The 26,642-nt window shown below is 42.9% G+C and overlaps 1 protein-coding gene across 1 annotated transcript in view; it reads right to left on the reverse strand.

Annotated features, from left to right (window-relative positions):
• The window catches only part of LOC109921537 (cyclin-dependent kinase 18-like), a 78,471-nt gene that overhangs the window by 43,472 nt on the left and 8,357 nt on the right, over positions 1-26,642 (reverse strand). The window contains exons 2-5 of the mRNA XM_048612034.1: positions 16,029-16,153; positions 14,622-14,747; positions 10,053-10,109; positions 6,524-6,638 (exon numbers count right to left, since the gene is read on the reverse strand). Coding sequence (XP_048467991.1) covers positions 6,524-6,638; positions 10,053-10,109; positions 14,622-14,747; positions 16,029-16,153 — 423 coding nt within the window. The remainder of the gene's footprint in view (positions 1-6,523; positions 6,639-10,052; positions 10,110-14,621; positions 14,748-16,028; positions 16,154-26,642) is intronic.

The raw sequence follows: 26,642 nt of genomic DNA on the forward strand, positions 1-26,642 counted from the left end.
AGAGCTGGATGAACACAGCAGGCCAAGCAGCATCATAGGAGCAGGAAAGCTGACATTTCGGGTCTAGACCTTTTCTGATGAAGGGTCTAGGCCCGAAACGTCAGCCTTCCTGCTCCTATGATGCTGCTTGGCCTGCTGTGTTCATCCAGCTCTATAGCTTGTTATCTCAGCACCAGGAGTGCATTTATTTTATTAATTCATGAGGTGTGGGTGTTGCTGACTGGGCCTGCATTTATTGCCTATCCCTAGTGCCCGTGAGCTGCCTTCATGTGCACAGTTTTGATCTTACTTGAGGCGAAATGTTCTGGCTATTGAAGGAATGCAAAGAAAGTTTACCAGATTGATTCCTGGGATGGCGGGTCTGAAGTATGGGGAGAGACTGGATCAGTTAGGATATACGCATGGGAGTTTTGAAGAATAAGAGGAACTTCTGATAGAAAGCTGTAAAATTCTAACAGGATTAGACAGGGTAGATGAGGTAAGGATAGTCCCGACGACAGGGGAGGCCAGAGCCAGGAATCACCAATGAAGGATACAGAGGAAGCCACTTAGGTCTGAGACGAGGAGACATTTCTTCATCCAGAGAGCGTTCAGCCTGTGGAATTGTCTGCCACAGGAAACTGTTGAGGGTAAACATTGAATTATTTCAAGAAGTTAGATGTAGTCACAGAGATATACAGCACGGAAACAGACCCTTCGGTCCAACTCGTCCATGCCAACACAATATCCTGTATAAATCTAGTCCCATTTGCCAGCATTTGGCTCATATCCCTCTAAAACCTTCCTATTCATATACCCATCCAGATGCCCTTTAAATGTTATAATTGTACCCACCTCCACCACTTCCTCTGGCAGCTCAATACATACATGCACCACCCTCTGCATGAAAATGTTGCCCCTCAGGTCCCTTTTAAATCATTCCCCTCTCACCTCAAATCTATGCTTTCTAGTTTTAGACTCCCACACCCTGAGGAAAAGACATTGCCTATTCACGCCATTCGTGCCCCTCATGATTTTATAAACCTCTATAAGATCACCTCTCAGCCGCCGATGCTCCAGGGAAAATAGCCCCAGCCTATTCAGCCTCTCCCTGTAGATCAAACCCTCCAACCCTGGCAACATCTTTGTAAATCTTTTCTGAACTCTTTCATGTTTCACAACATCCTTCCTATACAATACTCCAAAAGTGGCCTAATCAATGTCCTGTTCAGCTGCAACTTGACCCTCCCAACTCCTGTACTCAATGCACTGACCAATAAAGGCAAGCATACCAAACGCTTTTTCCACTATCCTGTCTACCTGCGACTCTACTTTCAAGGAACTATGAAAGTGCACTCCAAGGTCTCATCGTTCAGCAACACTCCCCAGGACCTTACCATTAAGTGTATAAGTCCTGCCTTGATTTGCTTTTCCAAAATGCAGAACCTCACATTTATCTAAATTAAGCTCCATCTGCCACTCCTTGACTCATTGGCCCATCTGATCAAAATTCTGTTGTTCTCTGAAGGACCCTTTTTCACTGTCCACTACACCTCCAATTTTGGTGTCATCTGCAAACTTACTAACCATACCTGCTATGTTCACATTCAAATCATTTATTTAATTACAAAAAGCAGCGGACCAATCCTTGTGGCACACCGCTGGTCACAGGCCTCCAGTATGGGGAGAAAGCAGGAACAGGAGAGAGAGTTGAATGATCAGCCATGATCATATTGAATGGCAGAGCAGGCGTGAAGGGCCGAATGGCCTACTCCTGCTCCTATATTCTATGTTTCTATGTTTCTTGAACTGCTGCAGGTAGACCCACAGTGCGACTGGGGAGTGAGTTCTAAGATTTTGACCCTGTTATACTGAAAGAGCTCTGTAAGTTCCCCATCAAGCCACTGACCATCGTGACTTGGAAATATATCGCCGTTCTTGCACTATCGCTGGATAATCCTGGAATTGCCCCCTGCAATGGCAGTTTGGGCATACTCCCACAACATAGACTGCTGCAGTTCAAGAAAGCAGGTCACCACCAGCTTCTTAAGGGCAATTAGGGATAGGCAGTAAATGCTGGCCTAATCAGCAACACCTACAGTGCCTGAATAAATTAAATAAATAAAGAACACAGATACACACACAGGGTCCCACATTTACACACATACGCTCACATACATAAACACTCAGTCTCATACTCACTCTCTTACAGCCTATATTATTGATCATCCAAGCTTTGGAACATTGGAATGTAGGAAATAGCTGGATAAAATTAAGAACAGTGTCCATCTCTTTACCCTTCTACATTCCTGGATAGTCACATAGTCCAATGATAATGGGGCTCACGACAAATCATCGTCATCAGTCTCTATCAATGAGAGCAGACATGAACTGAGATTGATCATGGGGGAGAACTTTGAGAACCATAGGTTTGTCGCCTGTTCCTCACAAATCATATCAGAGCCACCCAACATCATATCTCAAATTACTCAGACAATGGAGTAACTCAGCCTTGCTTCTTCGTGAAATAAATCTAACTTTTATTTGAATGAAACAATGCTCTCTGCATGCCCCTGTTCCACAGGTTGACCGCTCACTCAGTCAAATACACAGATTTATCCCCCTTTTAACCCCAAGGACTCCATTCTGTTTGTCTGTCCTCCCTGCCTTCCCTCTCTCACATTGGCCAACCAACTCCAACTTAAAGTCCTCATCCTTGTAATTAAATGCTGTCATGTCTTGCTCTTATCTGAATTCTGCATCACCACCCCCTCCAGACACTGTGCACCTCTAACTCCAGACTCTTCAACAGATCCTGCCTTTGTTATCCATACCTTCACCTTCGCATGTCCTGGCATATCTTCCCAGAACCTTTCCACCTATTTCCTTAAGATACTCCATAAAATTAGCTCTGACAAAATGTCATTCAACTCTGATGAAACGGGGGAGGTGATGGCCTAGTGGTAATGTAGATGGACTGTTAATCCAGAGACTCAGGTAATCTTCAGGGGACCTGGGTTTGGATCCCACCACAGCAGATGGTAGAATCTGAATTCAACTTTTAAAAAAAACCTGGAACTAAGAGTCTAATAATGGCTGTGAAACTGTTGCTGATTGTTGGAAAAAACCATCCGTCTCACTAATCTCCTTTTGGGAAGGAAACTACCATCCTATATGTGACTCCAGACCCACAGCAATGTGGTTGACACTTAACAGTCCTCTGGGCAATTAAGGATGGGCAATAACAAAAAGAAATCTCTCTTACTCTTTATCCTTGACTCTTTTATGTCTTTTTTGTCCCTGAACCCACTAATGAAGGTTTTAGGGAAGTCTACCTGGGTTAATAATGTTTAAGTATAAATCCAGGTTACTGCTGTTGCATGGTAGCTATTGATTTATGTGGGGAAACACCACCATCTACTGGCTGATGAAGAAAAAGGATTCCTTTTCCATGTCCATACAAAATAAAAGGTGGTTAATCAGTCCTGTAGCTGAATGCTAAGCCCAGACAGAGATCAGGGAAATCCCAATACTGATCACTTGTCTACGCTGATCAATTTAGCAAAAGGGGTTTGTCGAACCAGAGGGCCCAATCATCTATGATTCTTGTTTCTGGTCATCTGTATTTATTGTGGAGAAAGACATGGAAGCTAGGGAACTCAGGGAAATTAATAGTGATGTATTGAAAAGAGTCCACATTATAGAACAAGGGGCGCTGGATGTTGTAAAAAGCATAAAGTTAGTTAAATATCCAGGACCTGATCAAGTGTATCCCAGGACATTGTGGGAAGTTGGGGAAGATGTTGCGGGCCCCTAGCAGAGGTATTTTTATCATCCACAGCCATGGGTGCGGTGCCATAGTACTGGAGGGTTGCTAATGTTGTGACTTTGTATAAGAAAGGGGTGGCACGGTGGGGCTCAGGGGTTAGCACTGCTACCTCACAGCACTAGGGACCCGTGTTCAATTCCCCCCTCAGGCGACTGTCTGTGTGCAGTTTGCATGTTCTCCCCGTGTCTGTGTGGGTTTCCTCCAGGTGCTCCGGTTTCCTCCCACAGTCCAAAGATGTGCAGGTTAGGTGGATTGGCCATGCTAAATTGCCCGTAGTGTTCAGGGATGTGTAGATAAGATGGATTATAGGGCTGGGTCTGGGTGGGATGCTCCAAGGGTCATTGTGGACTTGTTGGGCCGAAGGGCCTGTTTCCACGCTGTAGGGATTCTATTCTAAAGGCTGCAAGGAGACACCTGGGAACTATAGACCAGTGAGTCTGACATCAGTGGTGGATAAGTTGTTGGAGGGGATAGTGAGAGACAGGATTTATATGCATTTGGAGAAGCAAGGACTGACTAGGGATAGTCAGCATGGCTTTGTGCTTGGAAAAATCAATATCTCACTATCTTGATTGAGTTTTTGAGGATGTAACCCAGAAGATTAACGAGGGCAGAGCAGTATACATTGTCTACATGGACTTTAGTAAGGCCTTTGATAAGGCTACACATGGTGGGCTCATTAGCAAAGTTAAATCACGTGGAATCCAGGCAGATCCTTCCAATTGGATACAAAATTGTCTTGACAGTAGGAGACAGAAGGTGGTGGAGGGTTGTTTTTTGGACCGGAGGCCTGAGATCAGCGATGTTCCGCAAGATCTGGTACTGAGACTACTTTTGTTTGTCATTTATATAAATGATTTGGATGAGAATATAGGAAGCATGGTTAGTAAGCTTGCGGATGACACCAAAATTGGTGGTAGAGTGAAGAAGGTTATCCAAGCTTACCAAAGGGATCTTGATTAATTTTGTCAATAGACTGAGGAATGACGGATGGAGTTTAATTGAGATAAATGTAAAGTTTGCATTTGATAAGACAAACAGGGGCGGGACTTTTACAGTTAATGGTAGGGCCCTGGGGGACTGTTGTCAAACAGAGAGGCCTAGGGAGTCAAGTACATAGTTCTTTGAAAGTTGCGTCACAGGTAGACAGGGTGGTGAAGAATGTGTTTAGCATTCTTGCCTTCATTGCTCAGACCTTTGAGTAAAGGATTTGGGACATCATGTTGCAATTGTACAGGACGTTGGTGAGGCCAGTTCTAATCACCTTGCTATAGGAAGGATATTATTACATTAGAGAGAGTACAGAAAAGATTTACTAGGATGTTACCGGGACTAGACTTATAAGGAGGGGCTGGGTAGGCTGGCACTTCTTTCACTGGAGAGTAGGAGGTTGAGGGGTGACTTTAATTGAAATTTATAAAATCAGTTCAAAACAAGAGAGCATAATTTTAACATGAGAGGAGAAAGATTTAGAAGGGACCTGAGGGATAACGTTTTCACACAGAGGGTGGTTCGTATGTCGAACGAACTGACAGAGGAAGTGATAGATCCAGGTACAGTTACAACAGTTAAAAAGACATTTGGACAGGTAAATGAATAGGAAAGGCTTAGGGGGATATGGGCCAAATGCAGTCAAATTTGATTAGTTCAGTTTCAGAAACTTGGTTGGCAAACACAAGTTGGACTGAAGGGTCTATCTCCGTGCTGTATGACTCGATGACTCTATGTCCCCAGTGGGAAGTCCACAATACTTCTACAGTGATGCCCTTCATAGTGCAACAGACTGTTGTTACTCATTTCCTAGGCATTACACATTCACCCAGAACAGGCACCCGAGTAAGGTCCTAGACTATATCTGTATCTTGCAGAGCTGTACCCCAACCTGTGCGATCAATCCGAAAAACATCTCCATTTCTAAAGCTACTCTAAGGACCTGAGGATCTCCCAAAACACTTTACAGTCAATGTGTTTGAAGTGACTGTCATGATACAAGAATTGCAGCGGCAAGAGGCACACAGAAATTTCCCACAAACAGCGTTGTGAGAATTTATTCATTATTCACTTGTGGGATGTGGGCATCACTGGCCGGGTCAGCACTTATTGCGCATCCCTAGTTGCCCTTGAGAAGATGGTTGGGAGCTGCCTTCTTTGAACCACTGCAATCATTCGGTGCAAATATCCAATCAATATAGTGAAGGGGGGAGTTCCAGGATATGGACCCAGCTGAAGGAACAATCATATCTTTCCAAGTCAGGATGGTGAGTGGCCTGGAGGGGAACTTGCAGGGAACGGTGTTTCTGTAGATCAGTTGCCCTTGTCCTTCTGGATGGTAGTGGCCACAGATTTGAAAGATGCTGTTGGGTTTAACAATGTTGATTCAGGAGTGAAAAATGGCCAAAACAGCAGGGAGTACACAGCAAAGTAACATGACAGAATTACTTAACTCAAGATTTCAGTGTAGCATCTTACCTGAAAGATGGCATATCAGACAGAGCAGCACTCCCTCAGCGCAGCACTGTGAGTGTCATTCTGAGTTCATTTTTTAACTTCTGCATTCATACTGGAATTTGAAACTCTCCCCTCTGTCTCAGAGGCTAGAGTGTTATTCAACGAGACACAGGCATGTCACACAGTTAAGATTCACCATTGCACCCAGCCTCCCACCAAAGCTAGCATTACTAAGATGCGGAGTAGTATTTATGGACTGGACTGTACCTTCTCGTATTGCAGTGCATGGAGCTCCCTCTTCATGTTCCAGTCGGATCTCCTTCAGTGCCACCAGGTTTTCAGTTAATTTGCTTCTACCCTTAAATACTGTGGCATAAGTTCCCTGAAAGAATAACATAGAAATACTGAGAAAACTGGAGAAAATGTGCTTATCTCTTTTGAGCAGAGAAGCTTCAGGAGACATTTACTCAAATGGTACCAGAGAGGAGAGATTTCAGGAAAAAGAAGAAACTGGAAAATTTGGAATTGTTTTCTATCGGGCTGAAAAAGTTATGAGGAGATTTACATCAGGTGTTAAAAATTATGAAGGGATTTTGTAAATGAGATAAAGGGGAGCCTGTTCCCACCAGCTGGAGGGTCAGTAACCAGAGGACACAGATTGAAGATAGTTGGTGAAAGAGTTAGAGGGGAGACGGGGATTCATTTTCTATATGACGTTTTCCTACAATCTTGAATGTGCTGTCTCGAAGGGCAATGAATAAGAATTCAATAGTCATTTTCAAAAGTGAATTGGATAAATATTTAAAAGGGAAACACTGCAGAGCTATGGGGTATCATGGAATCATAGTGTGCAGAAGAGGTCCTTTGGCCCATCAAATCTGCACTGACACATGAGAAACAGCTGACCTTTGATCTAATCCCATTTACCAGCATTTGGCCCATAATCTTGAATGTTGTGATGTCAGTGGGGTGTGGAGCTAACTGGCTGGTTCATTGAAAGGGTGAGGACATAAGAGACATGGACAGGGTGGATAATAAGAATTTTCCCAGGCTGGAAATTTCAAATACCATGGGGGTATAGGTTTAAGATGAAAGGGGGAACCTATAAAGGAGATGTATGAGGCAAGTTTCTTTTACACAGAGGGTGGTAGGTGCCTGGAATGCATGCCAGGGAAGGTGATAGAATCAGATACTTTAGCAATGTTTAAAAGGCATGTAGACAGGCACATGAACAGGCAGGGAGTACAGGGATATAGACCAAGTGCAGGTGAATGGGATTAGTTGAGAATGGCATCTTGGTTCCTTTGCTGTACTGATCTATGTCCTATATTCTACAACAGAGGGACTGTGTGGAACAGTTCTGTTCTTCTCTGGATAATTCAATGATACAGTGAGATTGAACCAAACCATTTGCAAGATACCCCGAACCATTTCTTGACACCTCCTTCCAAACACTTGACCTCTGCCGTGTAGAAGGCCAATGGGAGCAGAAACATGGGAACACCATCAGTGCTAAACATGCAGGCTGTATTTCAAGGTTGTGGGAGGGATGTGGGGATGAATGAGGCTCCAGTTATCACAATCCCAGGAAGTCCAGCAAAATCCCTGAGGATATCCTGGATAAACACTGCCTTCATTGGCTAGGAGTGAGTTTGATTTGAGCATTAAAGAGTTATTTGGTCATACAGAACTTGAATATTGTTGAAAAAAGATGTCTTTGTTGAAGCTTTGCACCTTGCACTCATCAGGACAATTCACAAGAAATACCAAAGCGAAGGGAAACAACAGACATAAACATGTTTCTTCCATTTACATTGGTATTTTTGTAAATTGTCCTGATAACAGGAAGACAATAAGCTTTGAAAAATAAATCTCATTTGGTTATAAATGTTCTTGCAAGCATACAAGATTTTCCATAAGAGTAGAAAGTGCAAGGGCTTTTTTGACATTCATAGAATTCTACAGTGTGAATGAGGCCATTCAGCCTATCATACCTAGCCAGCTGTTTGCTAGTGCTTTCCAATTAACCTTTAAATATTTGGCCAATTATTTTTGAAGGTTACTATTGAATTGCTTCCATCAATATTTTGGCAGGGTATTTAGTCCTGGCCATAATAACTCGAAAAGAAAATTTCCTCAAATTACCTCAGGACTTTGGCAAGGCACCTTAAATCTTTGCCTTCTGCTCATTGATAGGATAGAAATATACAATACAGTGCTAACTTGTTTTTTCTTTATTCATTCACAGGACATGGGCATCACTGGCTAGGCCAGCATTTATTGCCTATCCCTAATTGTCCAGAGGGCATTTAAGAGTTGACCACATTGGTGTGGGCCTGGAGCCACATGTAGGCCAGTTTCCTTCCCTAAGGGACATTAGTGAACCAAATAGGTTTTTCCAACAATTGACAATGGATTCACGGTCATCATTAGATTCTTAATTCAAGGTATTTATCGAATTTAAATTCCATCTTCCATGGTGGGATTTGAACCCAGCTTCTCCAGAACATTGGCTGGATCTCTGGATTAACAGTCAAGCAATAATATCACTAGGCCATTACCTCCCCCACACACACATTTGAGGTAACTGTCACAGTTCAACCAAGTCCCAGAAAATGCATTAAGATGCAAGTTTTGAATTTGAGTGGAATATTTGTAGACAACATGCCAAATTTTGAAGAATCTGTTCCAATCAAAAATAAATTTTTGAATCTTTCATTGTGGCCATGTGAGAATCCAAACTTTTCAATGTTACTTCATTGAATTAGCCTCCAGTTTATAACAAGAGTCACTTGCCAAGGTGTCACCTTTGACTGAATGAATCATAGAATCCCTACAACCCAACAAGTGTACACCAACTCTCCAAAAAGCAACCTACCCTATCCCTGCAATTCTTATGGCTAATCCACCTAACTTACACATTGCTGGACACTATGGGCAATTTAGTGCAACCAATCCACCTAGCCTACACATCTTTAGACTATCACAGGAAACTCCTACAGACACAGAGGAGAACATGCAAACTCCACACAGATGGTCACCTGAGGGTGGAATTGAACCTGGGTCCCTAGAGATGTAAGGCAGCAGTGCTAACCACTGAGCCACCATAATGGTCCAACATTATACAGTTGGAGATAGTTACTGGAAGTGAAGACCTTCCTATGGGTCAATAGTTAATGACTTGTTCTCCAATCTCCTTGGACGACAGCTACAAAATCTAAGGGGCTGGGACAAGAATAAGCTTGTTTCTGGGAGTTTATCAGCAAAAGCCTTGACTGGTTTTAATTCCTATCGATCGTTAAAGCACACAGAAGGCAAAAAAAGGCCAGAATTTTTTTTTTCCCATTTGTTCACAGGATGTGGAGTATCATTGATTGGGCCACCTTCTATTACCAATCCTTAATTGAGTTAAGTGTCAACCACTTAACTGTGGGTTTGGAGTCACGCATAGGCCAGACCAGGTGAGGATGGCAGATTCCCTTCTCTAAAGGAAATGAGTGAGGAAAATGGTGGTTTTCAAGACAATGATTACATGGTCACCATGGAATAGTTTTTCTTATTGAATTCAAATTTCACCATCTGCCACAACAGGATTCAAACCCGTGCCCCCAGACCATTAACCTGGGGTTCTGGTTTGTTAATTTCAGTGACATTAAGATTACCCCACCATTTCCCTGATAAAAATTCACTTCTTACAGGTCAAGGAAATTTCCCAGAAAATGAAAGGTGAGTGAGTGTGTGCATGAGTGCATAAATGGGCTAATTTGTTGTTAGTTCAGGGAACGTTCAAGCTCACCTCACCCAGTTTGTCCAGCTTAACGTAAGTCTCCAGCTTCCCAAAACCGATATCCGACTACAAAGAAGGAAATGCAAGTCAGTTCAAATAGCTTCACGGAACAAAAACATTTATCTAACATGAGCACCAGCAATGATTTCCTGTGGTCAAATGTTTGAAGCGCAGTTACCTATTAATAACAACAAAACAAGCTCCTGAAAATAGCAGCAATAAGGTAATCTGTTTTATTGATCCTGCTTGAAGGATAAATATCGATGAGGATGTATTCTCCTTCTCTTAATTGAACAGGCCATGAGATCTTTTATACCATCAGAGACATCACACTTGAATGTCCCAACTACAAGTCTGTGCCTCTTACAGATTAACACTTAATTCAGGAATCTCAGCCTAGACTGTGCGCTCAAGGGTCTTGTGTAGGACTTCAATGTGCAACCTAACCATTGAGCCAAGACTGGCACTAACTATTACTCCAAAGTTGCTAATGACAGAAAATAGAGTATGAGTTGGAGATACTGGTGCAATATTCAATGGTTTAATTGTTCTGTATTTGATTATGTTAGGCTGGTAAATGATCTATCATGACTGTGCTTAATAATTGAGCTTGGGTGACGGCTCAGAAGTAATGTAAGCAAGCAGCACAGAAAAACCTAGTGGCTGAGCAAGGGTAAGTATTGGGCAAGTATTTTGTGATTGCAGAGACGTTTTAAAATATTCTTGCACACATGGAAACCAGTGACAGCTCACAGAGTCGTAGAGTCACACAGCATGGAAACAGACCTTTAGGTCCAACTAGTCCATACTGACCATGTTCCCAAACTAAACTAGTCTCACTTGCCTACTCTTGGTCCCTATCTCTCCAAACCTTTCCTATTCATGAACTTATCCAAATGTCATTTAAACATTGTACCTGTACCTTCGTCCATCACTTTCTCTGGCACTTCATTCCACACACGAAACACTCCCTATGTAAAAATGTTGCCCGTCATGTCCTTTTTAAATCTTTCTCCTCTCACCTTAAAAATATGCCCCCTACTTTTGAAATTCCCCACCCTAGGGAAAAGACCCTTGCCTCTATAACTTCTATAAGGTCACCTCTCAACCTCCTATGCTCCAGTGAAAAATGTCCCAGCCTTTTCAGTCTATTTTTGTATCTCAAACCCTCCATACCCAGCAACATCCTGGTAAATTTCTTCTGAACCCTCTCCTGGTTAATAATATCCTTCCAATAACAGGACGACCAGAACTGCACACAGTACTCCAGAAGATGCCTCACCAACGTCCTGTACAACCTGAACATGACGTCCCAACTCCTATACTCAATGGTCTGAGCAATGAAGGCAAGCATGATAAATGTCTTCTTAACCGCCCTGACTACCTGTGATGCAAATTTCAAAGAATTATGTACCTGAACCCCTAGGTGTCTCTGTTGTATAACACTACCCAGGGCCCTACCATTAATTGTATATGTCCTGTCCTTGTTTGTATTACTAAAATGCAATACCTTGGATTTATCCAAATTAAACTCCATTTACCACTTCTCAGCCCATTTGATCCAATTGATCAAGATCTCTTTGTAATCTTAGATAACCTTCTTCACTCTCCACTATACCACCAATTTTGGTGTCATCTGCAAAATTATTTACCATGCTTTCTATATTCTCATCTAAATCATTTACATAAATGACCAACAAAAGTGGACCCAGTACCAATCCCTGTGGATCACCACTAGTCACAGGCCTCCAATTCGAAAAACAACCCTCCCCCACCACCTCTGTCTCCTCCCAGCAATTCTTCATTGCCCTGAGACGAATAAAATGTACAAAATTTGCAACAATTCACAATGGAAGGATCTCTACCCACTCTATATTGCTGTGGGTACCTTTGAAACATTTTCATTCATTGTCCTGTGATCTTTGACCGTCATGAGCTGTGAGGAGAAGAGTACACTTCAAAAGATACTTTTTTTTAAAATCCCATTTGTGGGATGTGGGCATCACTGGCTTGGCCAACATTTATTACCAATCCTTAGGGGGAAATGGGCAGTTAAGAATCATCCATATTGCTGTGACTCTGGAGTCACATGTGGGCCAGATCAGGTAAAGAAGGCAGTTTCCTTCCCTGAAGGACATTAGGAAACCAGATGGAGTGTTTCCCCAAACACTGTAGACTCCAAATTTCAAATTTTTATTGAAATCAAATTTCACCATCCGCCATGCAGAATTCGAACCCAAGCCCCCAGAGAATTACCTGGATCTCAGGATCAGCTGTCTGGTGATAATATCACTAAGCCTCACCTCCCTTGAAGGGGAATGTGCTTTGATCACAGCAGGTGGGGACAGGGCTCCCTGGATCATCACAGTCAGCACTGTATCACCAAGGTTTGGCTAACATTGACACAGGGCTGATGAGCGACTGTCTCAACAGACTGACCAACAGACTAACTAATGGCTGCTCTGGAATGTGGATTTAGGACATTATTAAAAGCTGTTCATCCCTTAGCATTTTACTTTCGCATTTTCACCTCCTTTATCTTTAACTGATTCCACCCCTTACTCTTAGATAACAAGGTGTAGAGCTGGATGAACACAGCAGGCCAAGCAGCATCATAGGAAATTTTCTGATGAAGGGTCTAGGCCTGAAACGTCAGCCTTCCTGCTCCTATGATGCTGCTTGGCCTGCTGTGTCCATCCAGCTCTACACCTTGTTATCTCAGATTTTCCAGCATCTGCAGTTCCTACTCTCTCCACCCCTTACTCTTGTAGCTTCTCTCTCTTTCTCTTGCCTTTCTTTCTTTCCCTCTCCCTCTCACCTTTTCCTTATTCCGTGACTCGCTTACAAGCATTCTCCTTGATCCAAAGGAGTGCCAAGGAAAAATATTGGCCTGAGACTTTCTTTGAAACAGGGAATGGAATTGTAGTGTGCTTGAGTGACATACAATCTTAGATCAGAATGTGGACTGCAACTGGATGCTGTCTTGTCCCACTGGCATTTTATCCACCACTTGGTGGCAATGTGTACCACTGCTATGAAATGGGATGTGACAGGAAATTGTGAAGTGAATTTTGACAATGTGAAGACTGAAAACAAATCATTAGCCCCTGGCACAGATTGACTTAGAAGCCAAAAAGCAACCACTGTATCAAAGCTAATTAAGCCTAGGCAGTTACATGGTAAGAGCAGGAGGCCATTCAGCATTTCCAATCTGCACTATCATCGTTTAATTTGATCTTTGCCAGCTTTTCTTCTACCAGTCCACCTTGGTTCTGTAACTTTTAGTTTTGTGTTGTTTCAGAAAGGTGTTCTCATTTAAAATTTTATAATTGACTCCCTGGCATCAAACAGTTTTATTTCAGGGTTGGAGGGAAAGTTCCAGATTTTGCTTTCTGTTCACTTGTGAGATGTGGCATCGCTCACTGGGTCAGCATTTATTGCCCGTCCCTAGTTGCACAATGTATAGCACCGTTCATGATTGCTCAGATACTGAAGCAGCCCATGTTCAAATGGAACAAGAACTGGACAATACCCAGGCTTGAGCTGACAAGTGGCAAGTAACATTTGTGCCACACAAATGCCAAGAAATGACTATCTTCAGTAAGACACAATCCAACCATTACCCCTTGACACTCAATGGTGTTACCATCACTGAATCCCCCACTACCAACATCTTCAGGGTTACCATTGATCAGACGAGCCATATAAACACAGTGGCTACAAGAGCAGGCCAGAAGCTAGAAATACTGCAGCGAGTAACTCTCCTCCTGACTCCTCAAAGCCTGTCCACCATCTACAAGGCACAAGTCAGGAGTGTGATGGAATACTCCCCACTTGCCTAAATGGGTGCAGCTCTTACAACCCTCAAGAAACTTGACACTAACCAAGACAAATCAGCCCACTTGATTGGCATCACATCCACAAACATCCACTCCCTTCATCACCAACAAACAGTAACAGAAGATGCACTGCAGCAATACACCAAGGATCCTTTAGACAGCACCTTCCAAACCCAAGACCACTTCCATCGAGAAGGACAAAGACAGCAGATACATGGGAACACCACCCCCTGCAAGTTCCCTTGCAAGTCACTCACCATCCTGATTTGGAAATATAATCATCGTTCCTTCATTGTCACTGGGTCAAAATTCTGGAAATCCACCCCAACAACATTGTGGGCTTACTTACAGCACATGGACTGCAGCAGTTCAAGAAAGCAGCTCGTCACCACCTTCTCAAGGGCAACTAGAGATGGGCAATAAATGCTGACCCAGCCAGCATAAACCACATTCTATGAATTAATTCTGAAGTCCATCATCTCAAAAGTGTATTCGTGAATGGAGAACATCTTGCACCAACCTGGCAAAGGCAAAATACCACACAGGCTGGAAAGGTGAATGATAATCAGAAAATGTTGTGGTGACTCAGGCAGTTAGGCAGCATCTGACAGATGGCCATTGGTCTGAAACAGAGACTCTCTTACTATATCCACAGATACTGGAAGAAGCCAAAGAGGCTTCTGAGACTGAACTGCATCAAGACCCAGGAGCTTCTCAATGCCCACAGCGTCTGACTCACCAGGGAAGCTCTCCGTGACGTTCTGCTCAGAGTCTTGGGAAGAGGTGGGCTCTCCAGCTGTAGCTTCTGCAGGAACTCCTCGGGTAGTCTGATATCCATAGGTAGAGAGAGCCTCTTGCTGAAGTCCTGATGGGTTTGAGGACAGGGACGTGCAAGGAGTAGACAGGAAAGGAAGAGAAAGAAGCACAATCAGTTCAAGTGGGGCATAAACATTCAGTGAATGGACTGAATGGCCTTTCTTCCTATTGCATAATCTGCACATTCTATGTGGTTGGTGGCAGCTATTCCCTGTGGGCAGAGCAGCAAGGATATGCTGATTGGGTTAGATGATGAGTCTGGGGTAGGATCAACTGCATAGACCGGTTGGGCTGAATGGCCTGTTTTAAGCTGCGCAGCAAATTCTATGCAATTCTCCTGCTGAAATATTAATCCAAATATTTCCAGTGAATTTCAACATAGATCTACGTTTATACAGCATCCATATCCCAGTAAATCATTTCAAGGCCTTTCTCAGAAACATCATAGAAACATAGAAAATATAGCATAGGCCATTTGGCCCTTCAAGCCTGCTCCACCATTCAATATGTTCATAGCTGGTCACCCAACTCAGTCCCCTGTTCCTGCTTTCTCCCTTTGGTTACTTTAGCTCTAAGAACTATATCTACTTGCTTCTTGGAAACATTCAATGTTTTGGCCTGAACAGTTTCTTAAGGCAGAGAATTCCACAGGCTCACTACTCTCTGGGTGAAGACATTTCTTCTCCTCTCAATCCAAAATGGCCTACTGCATGTTGGTAGACCATGACACACGGTTCTAGACTCCCTGGTCATTGGGAACATCCTTCCTGTATTTACCGTGTGTGGTCGTGTTAGGGTTTTATAGGTTTCGTGAGATTTAATCAAAGACCAAGTCATTTATACGGCAATATCAGGACTGATAACCAAAAATTTGATCAAAAAGATAGGCATTAAGAAGCATCTCCAACAGGGAGAGTAGAGGCTTAGAGAAAAGGAGTCTACAGCTTGGGACCCAGGCAGCTGAAGCCAATAGCACTGCAATTAAAATAGTGAGATGCAAGAGTTTGAGACATTTCAGAGAGTTGTAGGACTGGTGGATCTTACAAAGCTTGGGAAGATAAAGGCGATGGAAGGGTTTTAAAATACAGATGAGAAGTTTCAAGTCAGAGTGTTGCTGGATCAGGAACTAATATAAATGAAACGCAAGGCGTGATAAGCTAATGGGACTTGCTGCGAGATAGGATACGCTCAAAAAATGTTTCAAAGGAGCTCGAGTTGTTATAGGGTGGATGATAGCCGAGAGACCATTGGAATATTCAAGATCAGCAATACCACTGTGCCCCCTGTGTCTTATTAAGATCGTGTCAGGAAACAAGAGACCACATTGTACCTCCATCGAGAATCTGCGCTGCCGGTGATTCCTATAACGCAGGGGATTTGGAGAATGGCCATCCTCAGATGTCATCCGGTCCGTGTGTACATTCAAGGTCAGCGGAAGATTCTCATGTGCAATATCTAAATGAAGGAAACACAGGGATCAGTAAGTTGGACTGAAAATATATTTATTTGCCAGTGTGTATATCGTATTGTGATTCAAGATGACACTGTCACCAGGCGACTCTTTGCGAGCTCTCTACAGCAGATCTTGTTGTCACATTTCTTACAATAGTTCCGCACTTTTATAACTAAGTTCTATGTCTGTAAAATTACTAATAATGTTCTGTTAAATCTGCTTCGCACACCTCCTGCACAGCCGTAACCTTGTATGCCTCATTCTGTCTAAGCACCCTTGACCTGTATGTCCTTATCTATTATGATTTGCCTGTACTGCTCGCAAAACAAAACTTTTCACTGTACTTAGGCACATGTGACTACAATAAATCGATAATAAATCAAATCAAATCAAAAGCCTTTTGCCTGTTATGTAGTTTCAATTGTGGACCAAAATTGGAAAAGTACTCTTAAAATCTAGGGATTGTGGAAGAGATTACGGCACCTTTTAAAAGCAAATTGCCAACAGGCATTACAAGTGTTGTTTATACTGCTATTTGTTCAAGGAGTGATGGGGCATGGGGGAACTATACTGCTGGCAAACTGGAACCATGAGGTGTATGCAATGGGGGATTCGGCCAGCAACAAGTTGCTGATTGGTCTGTGGCGTGCTTGTCAGTTTCTATATGGACATAAGACATAGGTGCAGAGAAAGGCCATTCGGCCCATCAAGTTGGATCCACCATTCAATAAAAACATGACTGATCTGATAATCCACAACTCCACTTCCCAGCCTTCCCCACCCCCCGCACGCCCCAAAACATTCAATTTCATTACTGATTAGAAATCTGTCTGTCCATCTCGGACTTCAATATAGTTAATGACTGAGCCTCAACAGCCCACAGGTTCATTACCCTTTCGGGGAGAAAGATCTTCAATGATAATGACCTTCTGTCAGTCAACAACTAGATCTGGACAATATCCAGGCTTGGACTGACAAGTGGCAAGTGACATTTGTGCCACACAAATGCCAGGCCATGACCGTTACCAATTAGAGACAATCTAACCACCGTCCCTTGACATTCAATGGTGTTACCATCACTGAGTCCTCCACTATCAACACCTTGGGGGTTACCGTTGACCAGAAACTCAAATGGACTCACCAAGTTAACACAGTGGCTACAAGAGCAGGCCAGAAGCTGGGAATCCTGCAGCGAGTAACTCACCTCCTGACTCTCCAAAGTCTGTCCACCATCTATAAGGCACAAGTCAGGAGTGTGATGGAATACTCCCCACTTGCCTGGGTGAGTGCAGCCCCAACAACACTCAAGAAGCTTGACATCATCCAGGACAAAGCAACCGGCTTGATTGGCACTACATCCACAAGCATCCACTCCCTCCACCACCGACGCTCAGTAGGAGCAGTGTGTATTATCTACAAGATGCACTGCAGAAATTCACCAAAGAGCTTCAGACAGCACCTTCTAAACCCACGACCACCTCCATCTAGAAGGACAAGAGCAGCAGATATATAGGAACACCACCACATCCAAGTTCCCCTCCAAGCCACTCGCCATCCTGACTTGGAAATATAGCGCCGTTCCTTCAGTGTCGCTGAGTCAAAATCCTGGAACTCCCTCCCTAGTGGCATTGTGGGTCAACCCACAGCAGGTGGATTGCAGCAGTTCAAAAAGGCAGCTCACCAGCACCTTCTCAAGGGCAAATAGGGACGGGGCAAAAAAATGTTGGCCAGCCAATGACACCCACATTCCACAAATGAATAGGAAAAAAATGTGATAGGCTCCCAGCTGGAGTAGGCCATTCAGCCCCTCGAGTCGACTCCACCATTTAATATGATCGTGGCTGATCTCATCTTGGCCTCAATTGTACTATACTGCCCACTTTCCATAACCCTTCAATCCATTTAGGGAAAGTGCAGAAGGTTTAGAGGAGATGTAAGGAGAATCGGGTGGTGAGAATCTAGAACTCACTGCCTGTAAGGGCAGTGGAAGTAGAAACCCCGACTACATTTAAGAAATATTTAGGTGTGCATTTGGGATGTTATAAGGCAATGGGTCAAGTGCTGGAAACAGGATGAGAATAGTTGGTGGTTGTTTTTGACCAGCACAGATGCAATGACTTGAAGGGCCCTTTACTCTATTACTAATTAAAAATCCGTCTATCTCCTCTTTAATCTACTCAAAGTCTCAGCATTCTCCACACTCTGGGGTAGTGAATTCCACAGACCCTTTGGAGATGTAATTCCTCCTCAACTCTGTTCTAAAACCTGCTACCCCTTATCCTAAAACTATGACCTCCCCGTTCTAGATTGCCCCGCAAGGGGTAACACCCTTGCTATAACCAATGCCTTTTACACTTTTCTGGGATTTTGGAGTGCTCAGAGTCCACTTACTGAAAACTCAGAGCCCCAGGCTAAGTTCAGTGTGGACTGGAGGTAAGGCCTGGCACAATCTGGAGGTAAGGCCTGGCATAGTCTGGAGATAAGAACTGGTGTAGTTTGATGGCGAGACCTGGCACAGTCTGCTTGAAGGACTGTAATGCTGAACTTTTTATTTCTTCATTTTTTAAAAATTTATTCCTAAGTTTTTGTACCTAGGTACCTTTGTACCTAGGTATCTTTGTACCTAAGATAGTGCCGTAAGTGGCAGCTTTGTAAACTTTTCACTGTACTCATGTGAGAACGTGTGACAATAAACCTAATTCTCATTCTAATTCTGCAGCCTTTATCTCAAATTGTAAGTGTGTGGCACAATTTCTCAGCAAAACTATCTAAGCTTTCCAATGATCTCGAACAATCAAACCACCCACATTTACTATGAGGGAGACTGCAGAACAAGTGACTGACCCATCCTAATTTTAAAGTTATGGTCTCAAAAATTTAGTTTATGAACATCATAATTGTGAAACCATAATATTAAATCAGATGAAAGTGGCAACAAACTGTTTGTTACACATTGAAATAATTTTTTTTTTAAATCACACAAAAACTACCAACTGCATCCCTCATATCATTCCCCACTTCTATCTTTGGAATGAGATGATAATTAAGTCCCACCACCCACGTCATGTTATTTCCCAAAACAAGCCAGGGAGTTCTACCCATGTCCTGGCCAATATATCTGTCCTTTGATTATTATCACTGAAAAACAGATCATCGAGTCATTGTCATATTCCTATTTATGGGAGGCTTGCTGTGAACAAATTGATTATTGTGTTTCCTATATTACAATCCCTCACTCCGTGCCTCAAATATATGTAAATGTCATCTTGTACAAAGAAGAAATGGCTTTAGTTTGTTTACTGGATACATTCACACTCCAATGTTTGTTTGTTTCTTCATATGCTATTGTACAAAACCGAAATGCTTTAGTGACTGTGTATGCATATAAAGATATTTTTATGAATAAAGTATATTTTTGAAATGAAAAAAAGTGAGTGAACTTCACTTAAGTACTTCATGACTTATGGAACATCCTGAATTAGGATAAATGTTAAAAATGTAAGTCTCCCTTTTAAAAGTTAAAAAAGCAGTGCTTTACCCAAACAGGGTTTCCATCTGGGTCATGGGGAACACGATACAAGGGTGGGGTGACGGACACCTTGCCAAGCAGTTAGCTGGGGAGCTCAGCAATCACTGAATTAAATCAGAGAGCTCTCTATTACTACAAGTTTAAGTTAGAATAGAGGTGTTTCATTCTTTCATCAGCAACTACTGGTATAAATGGCTGTGATTAATTTTATGCACATAATTTGTAGCAAGGATCACAGAATCTCTTAAGTGCAGGGAAAGGCCATTTAGCTCATCAAGTCTGCACTGACCCTCTGAATAGCATCCCACCCAGACCTATAACCCAATTTTTACTGTGACTAATCCACCTAATTTGCACACTACAAGGCATTTTAGCATTCCCAATTCAACTAACCTGCGCATCTTTGGGCTGTGGGGGGAAACCGGAGCACCCAGGTGAAACCTGCATGGACACGGGGAGAATGTGCAAACTCCACACAGACTGCCGCCCAAGGGTGGAATCAATCTTAGATCCCAGGTACTGAGAGACAGCAGTGCCAACCACTGTGCACTGTGCCATCCTAAGTAACTATCCTCACTGGCTACGTTTTGGTGTAAAAACAATCCTGATTCCTAGGATGGGAATGTACTCTCCAGTGAAACTTACAAAATTATTACAGGGCTCAACAGGAGGGATGTTTGCCCTACCAGGGCAGGAGGGATGAATCTGGAACCAATGCACATAGTTGCAGAATAAAGGGGAGGCCATTTAAGACTGAGACAGAATTTCTTCAGCCAGAGGGTGGGGAATCTTTAGACTTCTCTAACCCAGTGGGATGTTGAGGTTTAGTTATTAAATAAGTTGAAAATAAAGATTGATACTTTTCTAGCTGCTGAGCACAGTGGCTCAGTGGTTAGCACTGCTGCCTCACAGCACCAGGTATCTGGGTTCAATTCCACCCTTGGGCAACTGTCTGTGTGGGGTTTGCACATTCTCCCCGTGTCTGTGTGGGTTTCCTCCAGGTGCTCTGATTTCCTCCTACAATGCAAAGATGTGCAGGCAAGGTGGGTTGGTCATGCTAAATTGCCTGTAGTGTCCACGGATGTCAGGGGTTTAGCCATGGGAAATGCAGGGTAGGGGGTGATTCTGGGTGGGATATCTTTGGAGGATCATTGCCAACTCAATGGGCTGAATGGCCTGCTTCAACAGTGTAGAGGTTCTATGATCTAGAGTTATGGGAATATGGATGATCAGCCATGATATAGAATGTTGAAGAAAACTTGAGGGGCTGAAGGGCCTACACCTGCTCCTATGCTGCTATTGGGAGACCCCACTTACACGTACTGCAGCTTCAGGCACAATATCTTTACAGTTAGGAGTCTGTAAATTGAAAGCAGAACACTGGCCCTCACTTCTCTCTCACCATTTGATAAATTTGTGTCAATATTAACTCTGTATAATGCTCACAATGTTCAGTTTATTTGAGCATGAATTTAGGAACTCATTCAATTCCTAAGTGCCATAAATTACTTCTGGTTTTACAGACACAAGAGGAATTCCATAAGGATGGCAGGACTCATTGCTATTAATAGATTGTAACGCTCAACCAATGTGATTGTTTTCCACCTACGCCTCAACATCTCACTGTTTATTTGGTCGGCAAATCATGTTTTAATCAGAGAAAACTTGCACCATTAATTGGCTACCCTCCCCTCCTTACATTAGCCGTATTGATAAATGAGAAGCTAAAACGTAAATCATCTGACAGTGTTGGTATTTAGAAGAGAAGGACCAGCTTTGAGGAAGCGATTTATTAAGTACACCAATGTCATTTTTGGATATAGAGTTCCGTGTTCCTTTATGTGAAGCAATGTTTCCCAGTTCTGTACCACCCCTTGAAAAAGCACAGGTTTTAGGTTATGCCCTAACATTAGAAAAACTTCAAAGAAAACATTTGCTCCTATATTAACAGCTTATTGCATCTCTCAATGTGATGACAGATCACTTCAATGAGCTATGGTCACTATTTCTAGATAGGCAAATACCTTAGTCCCCTGGCAAACTTCAAAATCCCACTGCAATAAGATGACACACCAATTAATCTATTACTAAGTAGTGAGCCCTTTACATGACCTCTGTGATGATTCTACCGAACTCTGATTGGAGAACAGCCAATTACATTCCATTTTGCTACGGCAGGAGTGCCCATGACCTAATGACAGAGGTTCATCTCGATGGGGTAGTAATCTTTTGTCTGAGGAAGAACCTGTATGATCAAGTCCCGCTCCAGAGACCTAAGCAAGGAAAATTCAGGATGACACTTCAGTGTGGTTCTGAGGAACTGTGGTCTTGTGGATGAAACATTATAGCAAGATCCCACCTGCCTTCTCAGCTGAGCCTGAACTATTGTAGAACTATCATAGAATCCTTACGGTATGGAAGCACACCATTCAGCCCATCGAGTCCACACCAACCCTCCAAAGAGCATCTCACCTAGATCCACGTTACCCTATCCCTGTAACCCTGCATTACCCATGGCCAATCCACCTCATCTCCCACATTATCCTCTGGTACTGTTTTGAAGAGGAGTTTTCTAAGGTGTCCTGGCCAATAGTTATTCCTCAACCCACGTTATTTTAAGAAAAATGCTTGTTATGACATTCCTATTTGTCGGAGCTTGCTGTGTGTATGTTGGCTGCCACTTTTTCTATCTTGCACATTACTGTCAATGAAGCACTTCTGAAGTATAGTCAAAGAGTTATTGGACTTCCTTTTGATGTTGTGGAAGGTACTAAAGTAATGCAATGTTTCAATTGAATGCAGTGAATGATAAAATAACGTTATTAAATTACTCAGGTGGCTTTTTTGTTTGCTCTCCCTGCCTTCAGTTGGGTAAAGTATCAAACTGAAGCATTAGCTCCCTGTTCCAATGGTTCAGCGGAAGGATCCTGTGGCATTCTCCAAAGATGCTTAAGGATCTTAGACCCTTCCCCGTCACCAGCTCAGCATTTCCCCTTTAATCACCAAAAGGTGTGCGTGAGACATTTCGAAGTCCTTCTGGGATTTTTCTCCTTTTCATGGGCTATGGGCATTGTTAAGTAAGCCACATTGATTGTCCATCCCTAATTTCCCTTAAGAAGGTGCTATTGAGCTGCCTTCTTGAACCGTGTGCAGTTGGGGAGGGAATTCCAGGACTCTGACCCAGTGATACTGAAGGAACAGCGATACATTTCCAAGTCAGGATGGTGAGTGGCTTGAAGGGAAAATTGCAGGTGGTGGTGATTGCACATCTCTGTTGCCATTGTCTTCCTAGATGATTATAGGTTGGAAAGGTGCCATCGAAGGAGCTGTGGTGAGTTGCTCCATTGTGAGGGTTATGTAAAGTGCTTTTTAAAGAATTCATTTCATTTTCATCCTCAAGATCTGAAGTTTAGATGCAAATATAGATCATCCGTACCTTTTCTCACCAACATGGTTTAATCCCAATCTCAGGATATCAATGCAGGACTCATGTCTGTAATTAGCACATTTGCCATTTTCTAATTTTGATGCCCTGGCAATCTGTCTGTCAGTCCATCAGTCCACATTAACATTGTGACCAGCTGTATACATTGACATACTCTCAGCAGTTAGAACATAAGAACATACACATTAGGAGGAAGTATCAGCCAATTCCCTTTGAACATACTCCACCATTTGATGCATTAACACCTGATCTAAACGTAGCCTCCATCCCAACTTCCTGTCTACTCCCTATATCCTTTAACTCCCAGTCAGTCAACAATCTGTCCAACTCAGTCTTGAATATATTCAATGGTCCAGCTTCCATTGCTCTCTGATTAGAAAATTCCAAAGGCTCATAATCCTCGAAGAGAAAATAAATTCTCATCATCTCCAACTAAAGTAGGAAACTTCTTCACTTTAAATAGTATCTCCTAGTTCTAAATTCCCCCACAAGAGGAAAGATCCATGCAGCATCCGCCCATTAAGCCCCCTTAGTATCTTAAACATTTCAGTAAGATCACTTTTTATTCTTCTAAATTTCAGTAGAAGTGTACAGGCCTGTGCTTTCAAGACAGCTTCTTCATCCCATATATCAGTTGAATGAATTCAGCTGCTTTAAGTAGAGAAAAACTAATTGCAGTGCTTCAGACGAGGTCTCACAAAACCTTGTTAGTTACTTTTATATTCCATCTCTCTCTCTAACAATGTAAACATGTTAACATGATAGAGTTCAGATTTTCTCATATTATTCTCCATCTGCCAAATTTACTTTATCTTATCCAAAACCCTCTTATCCAGGCTCGTTATGTCTGTTGATGTTGGTTAGCAATTCAGGTTGAATATATTTCTGAGGTTGTCATCAAATGACATTCTGCCACTAACTATCATTACTGGCCACCCAACATGAAGCTTGCTAGCCCTACCTCCCCCACTAACTGGGAAGGGAAAGTACTTAATTATCCAATTCAGTGGTTCTGGGATATCAATCAAACAAACTTTCAACATGCCTAATATCTTTCTGTGCAATAAACAGAAGAGTTGTAATCCTCTTTGGGAACTTTACTGGAAATATCCCAAATTCCTGTCATTTCACACTGCTGTGGGATAGTTTGCAATGGAGGTTTTCAGGGAATTGTTCTCCACCCACCTACCACATCAGCGACTTGTTTTAACCATGTGTGGGGGAGGCATTATAATTGAACATTTTAAATGCAAAGAAGGCTGATTTAGCTAAAATATATTAATTCAATATTTTAACTTGTGTTTGAAAAGGAAGAGGATAGTAACAACTCCACAGGCTTTGTGCATTAAATCATGAATTATCCATCTGACTAGGACTTGTCAGAGCTCAAATGTGCTTCAGCACCATCTTAGATAAAAGGGAGGACATTTGGCCAATTATATCGATGCTAGCTCTTTGTAAGAGGTACCCAAATAGTCTCAATGCCTTGCATTTTCTCCAGAGGTCTGAATTACTTAGCCCTTCATGTGTTTATCAATTCCCTTTCCTTTCAGTCATTGTGTATGAAATGTGTTTCCTCATCGCCCTTTTGGTTCATTTGCCAATGGCCATAAATACATGATTTCTGGTTCCTAAACCTTCTACCACAGGAAACAGTTTCACCTTGCTTTCATTCTGTTAAATCTTCGCCACATTTCTGAACACCCCTATCATATTGCCCCTTAGTCTTCCCCACTCTAGGTAGAACAGTCCCAGGTTCTCTGCTCTCTCTTGTCAAATTTATCTCAGTGTAATTTTGATGGAGTTATTAATCAATTTGCATTGAGCAAGTTCCAGCTTCCATATAACACCACAACGAACAGAGTTGTTTGACTCTGTAACCATCCATTTCATCATTGTTGTCCTCCAACTGCAGTGTATTTTAATCCACTTATTGTGCCTCAAATGCTCTCCAGTACCTTTCAGCCCCGTGGCTTCTATTTTGTAGAATACCTAGTGCAGCAATATCATTAGTCAGTGATTCCAGCTGTCATCACCAGACCCCTCCTCTTCCATCAACAAGTGGCACTTTAGAGCTGCCAGTGGTAAAGGATTCATCTCCTGACTCCCCAGAGTCTATCTACCATCAATAAGACAGGTCAGGAGTGTGGTAGAACATTCCCCACTTGCCTGGATGGGTGCAACCCAAAAACTTATAAGAAGCTCGACACCATCCAAGACAAAGCAATAAACTGGATCAAAAACTGATTCACATTTTAAACATTCACTCGCTCCACCACTGATGCACAGTGGCAGTTGTGTGTGCAACCTACAAGATGCATTGCAGCAATTAACTGAGGCTATTTTGACAGCACTTTCCGACCCGTGACCTCTATTATCTAGAAGGGCAAAGATATGCATTGGAACATGATGCATTGGAACACTACCATTTGCAAATTCCCCTCCAAGCCACCCACCTTCATGACTTGGAATTATATCACTGTTCCTTCAGTATTGCTGCGTCAAAATCCTAGAACTCCATCCCTAACAGCACTGTGGCTCTACCTACACCAAATGCACTGCAGTGGTTGAAGAAGGCAGTTCACTAAACCTTCTCTACTTACAATTAATAAATGTGTAATGGAAAGTTTACATAGGAGCTTTCCATTACAAATGATCAAAAGTATATGTCTTTAAAACGGAGCTGATTTACTTCATCATACCCTAGTTCAATCACCTCATATCGTGTAGGCTGACTTTAGCCAAAGACTTCTACAATCACATGAGAAATGACAAATGTGAAAAAAAAACTGACCAGATTACAAGATTTGAGGTAACAAGGCGTAGAGCTGGAAGAACACAGCAGGCCAAGCAGCATCATAGGAACAGGAAGGCTGACGTTTCAGGCCTAGACCCTTCATCAGAAATGGGGGAGGGGAAGGGGGTTCCGAAATAAATAGGGAGAGGGGGAAGCGGATAGAAGATGGATAGAGGAGAAGATAGGTGGAGAGGAAACAGACAGGTCAAAGAGGCGGGGATGGAGCCAGTAAAGGTGAGTGTAGTTGGGGAGTTAGGGAGGGGATAGGTCAGTCCAGGGAGGACGGACAGGTCAAGAGGGCGGGATGAGGTTAGTAGGTAGGAGATGGGTGTGCGGCTTGAGGTGGGAGGAGGGGATAGGTGGGAGGAAGAACAGGTTAGGGAGGCAGGGACGAGCTGGGCTGGTTTTGGGATGCGGTAGGTGGAGGGGAGATTTTGAAGCTTGTGAAATCCATATTGATACCATTGGGCTGCAGGGTTCCCAAGCAGAATATGAGTTGCTGTTACTGCAACCTTCGGGTGGCATCGTTGTGGCACTGCAGGAGGCCCAGGATGGACATGTCATCTGAGGAATGGGAGGGGGAGTTGAAATGGTTCGCGACTGGGAGGTGCAGTTGTTTGTTGCGAACCGAGCATAGGTGTTCTGCAAAGCGGTCCCCAAGCCTCCGCTTGCTTTCCCCGATCTAGAGGAGGCCACAACGGGAACAGCGGATGCACTATA

Source organism: Rhincodon typus, chromosome 25 (genome assembly GCF_021869965.1).
Source record: "Rhincodon typus isolate 14 chromosome 25, sRhiTyp1.1, whole genome shotgun sequence".
NCBI lineage: Eukaryota > Metazoa > Chordata > Chondrichthyes > Orectolobiformes > Rhincodontidae > Rhincodon > Rhincodon typus.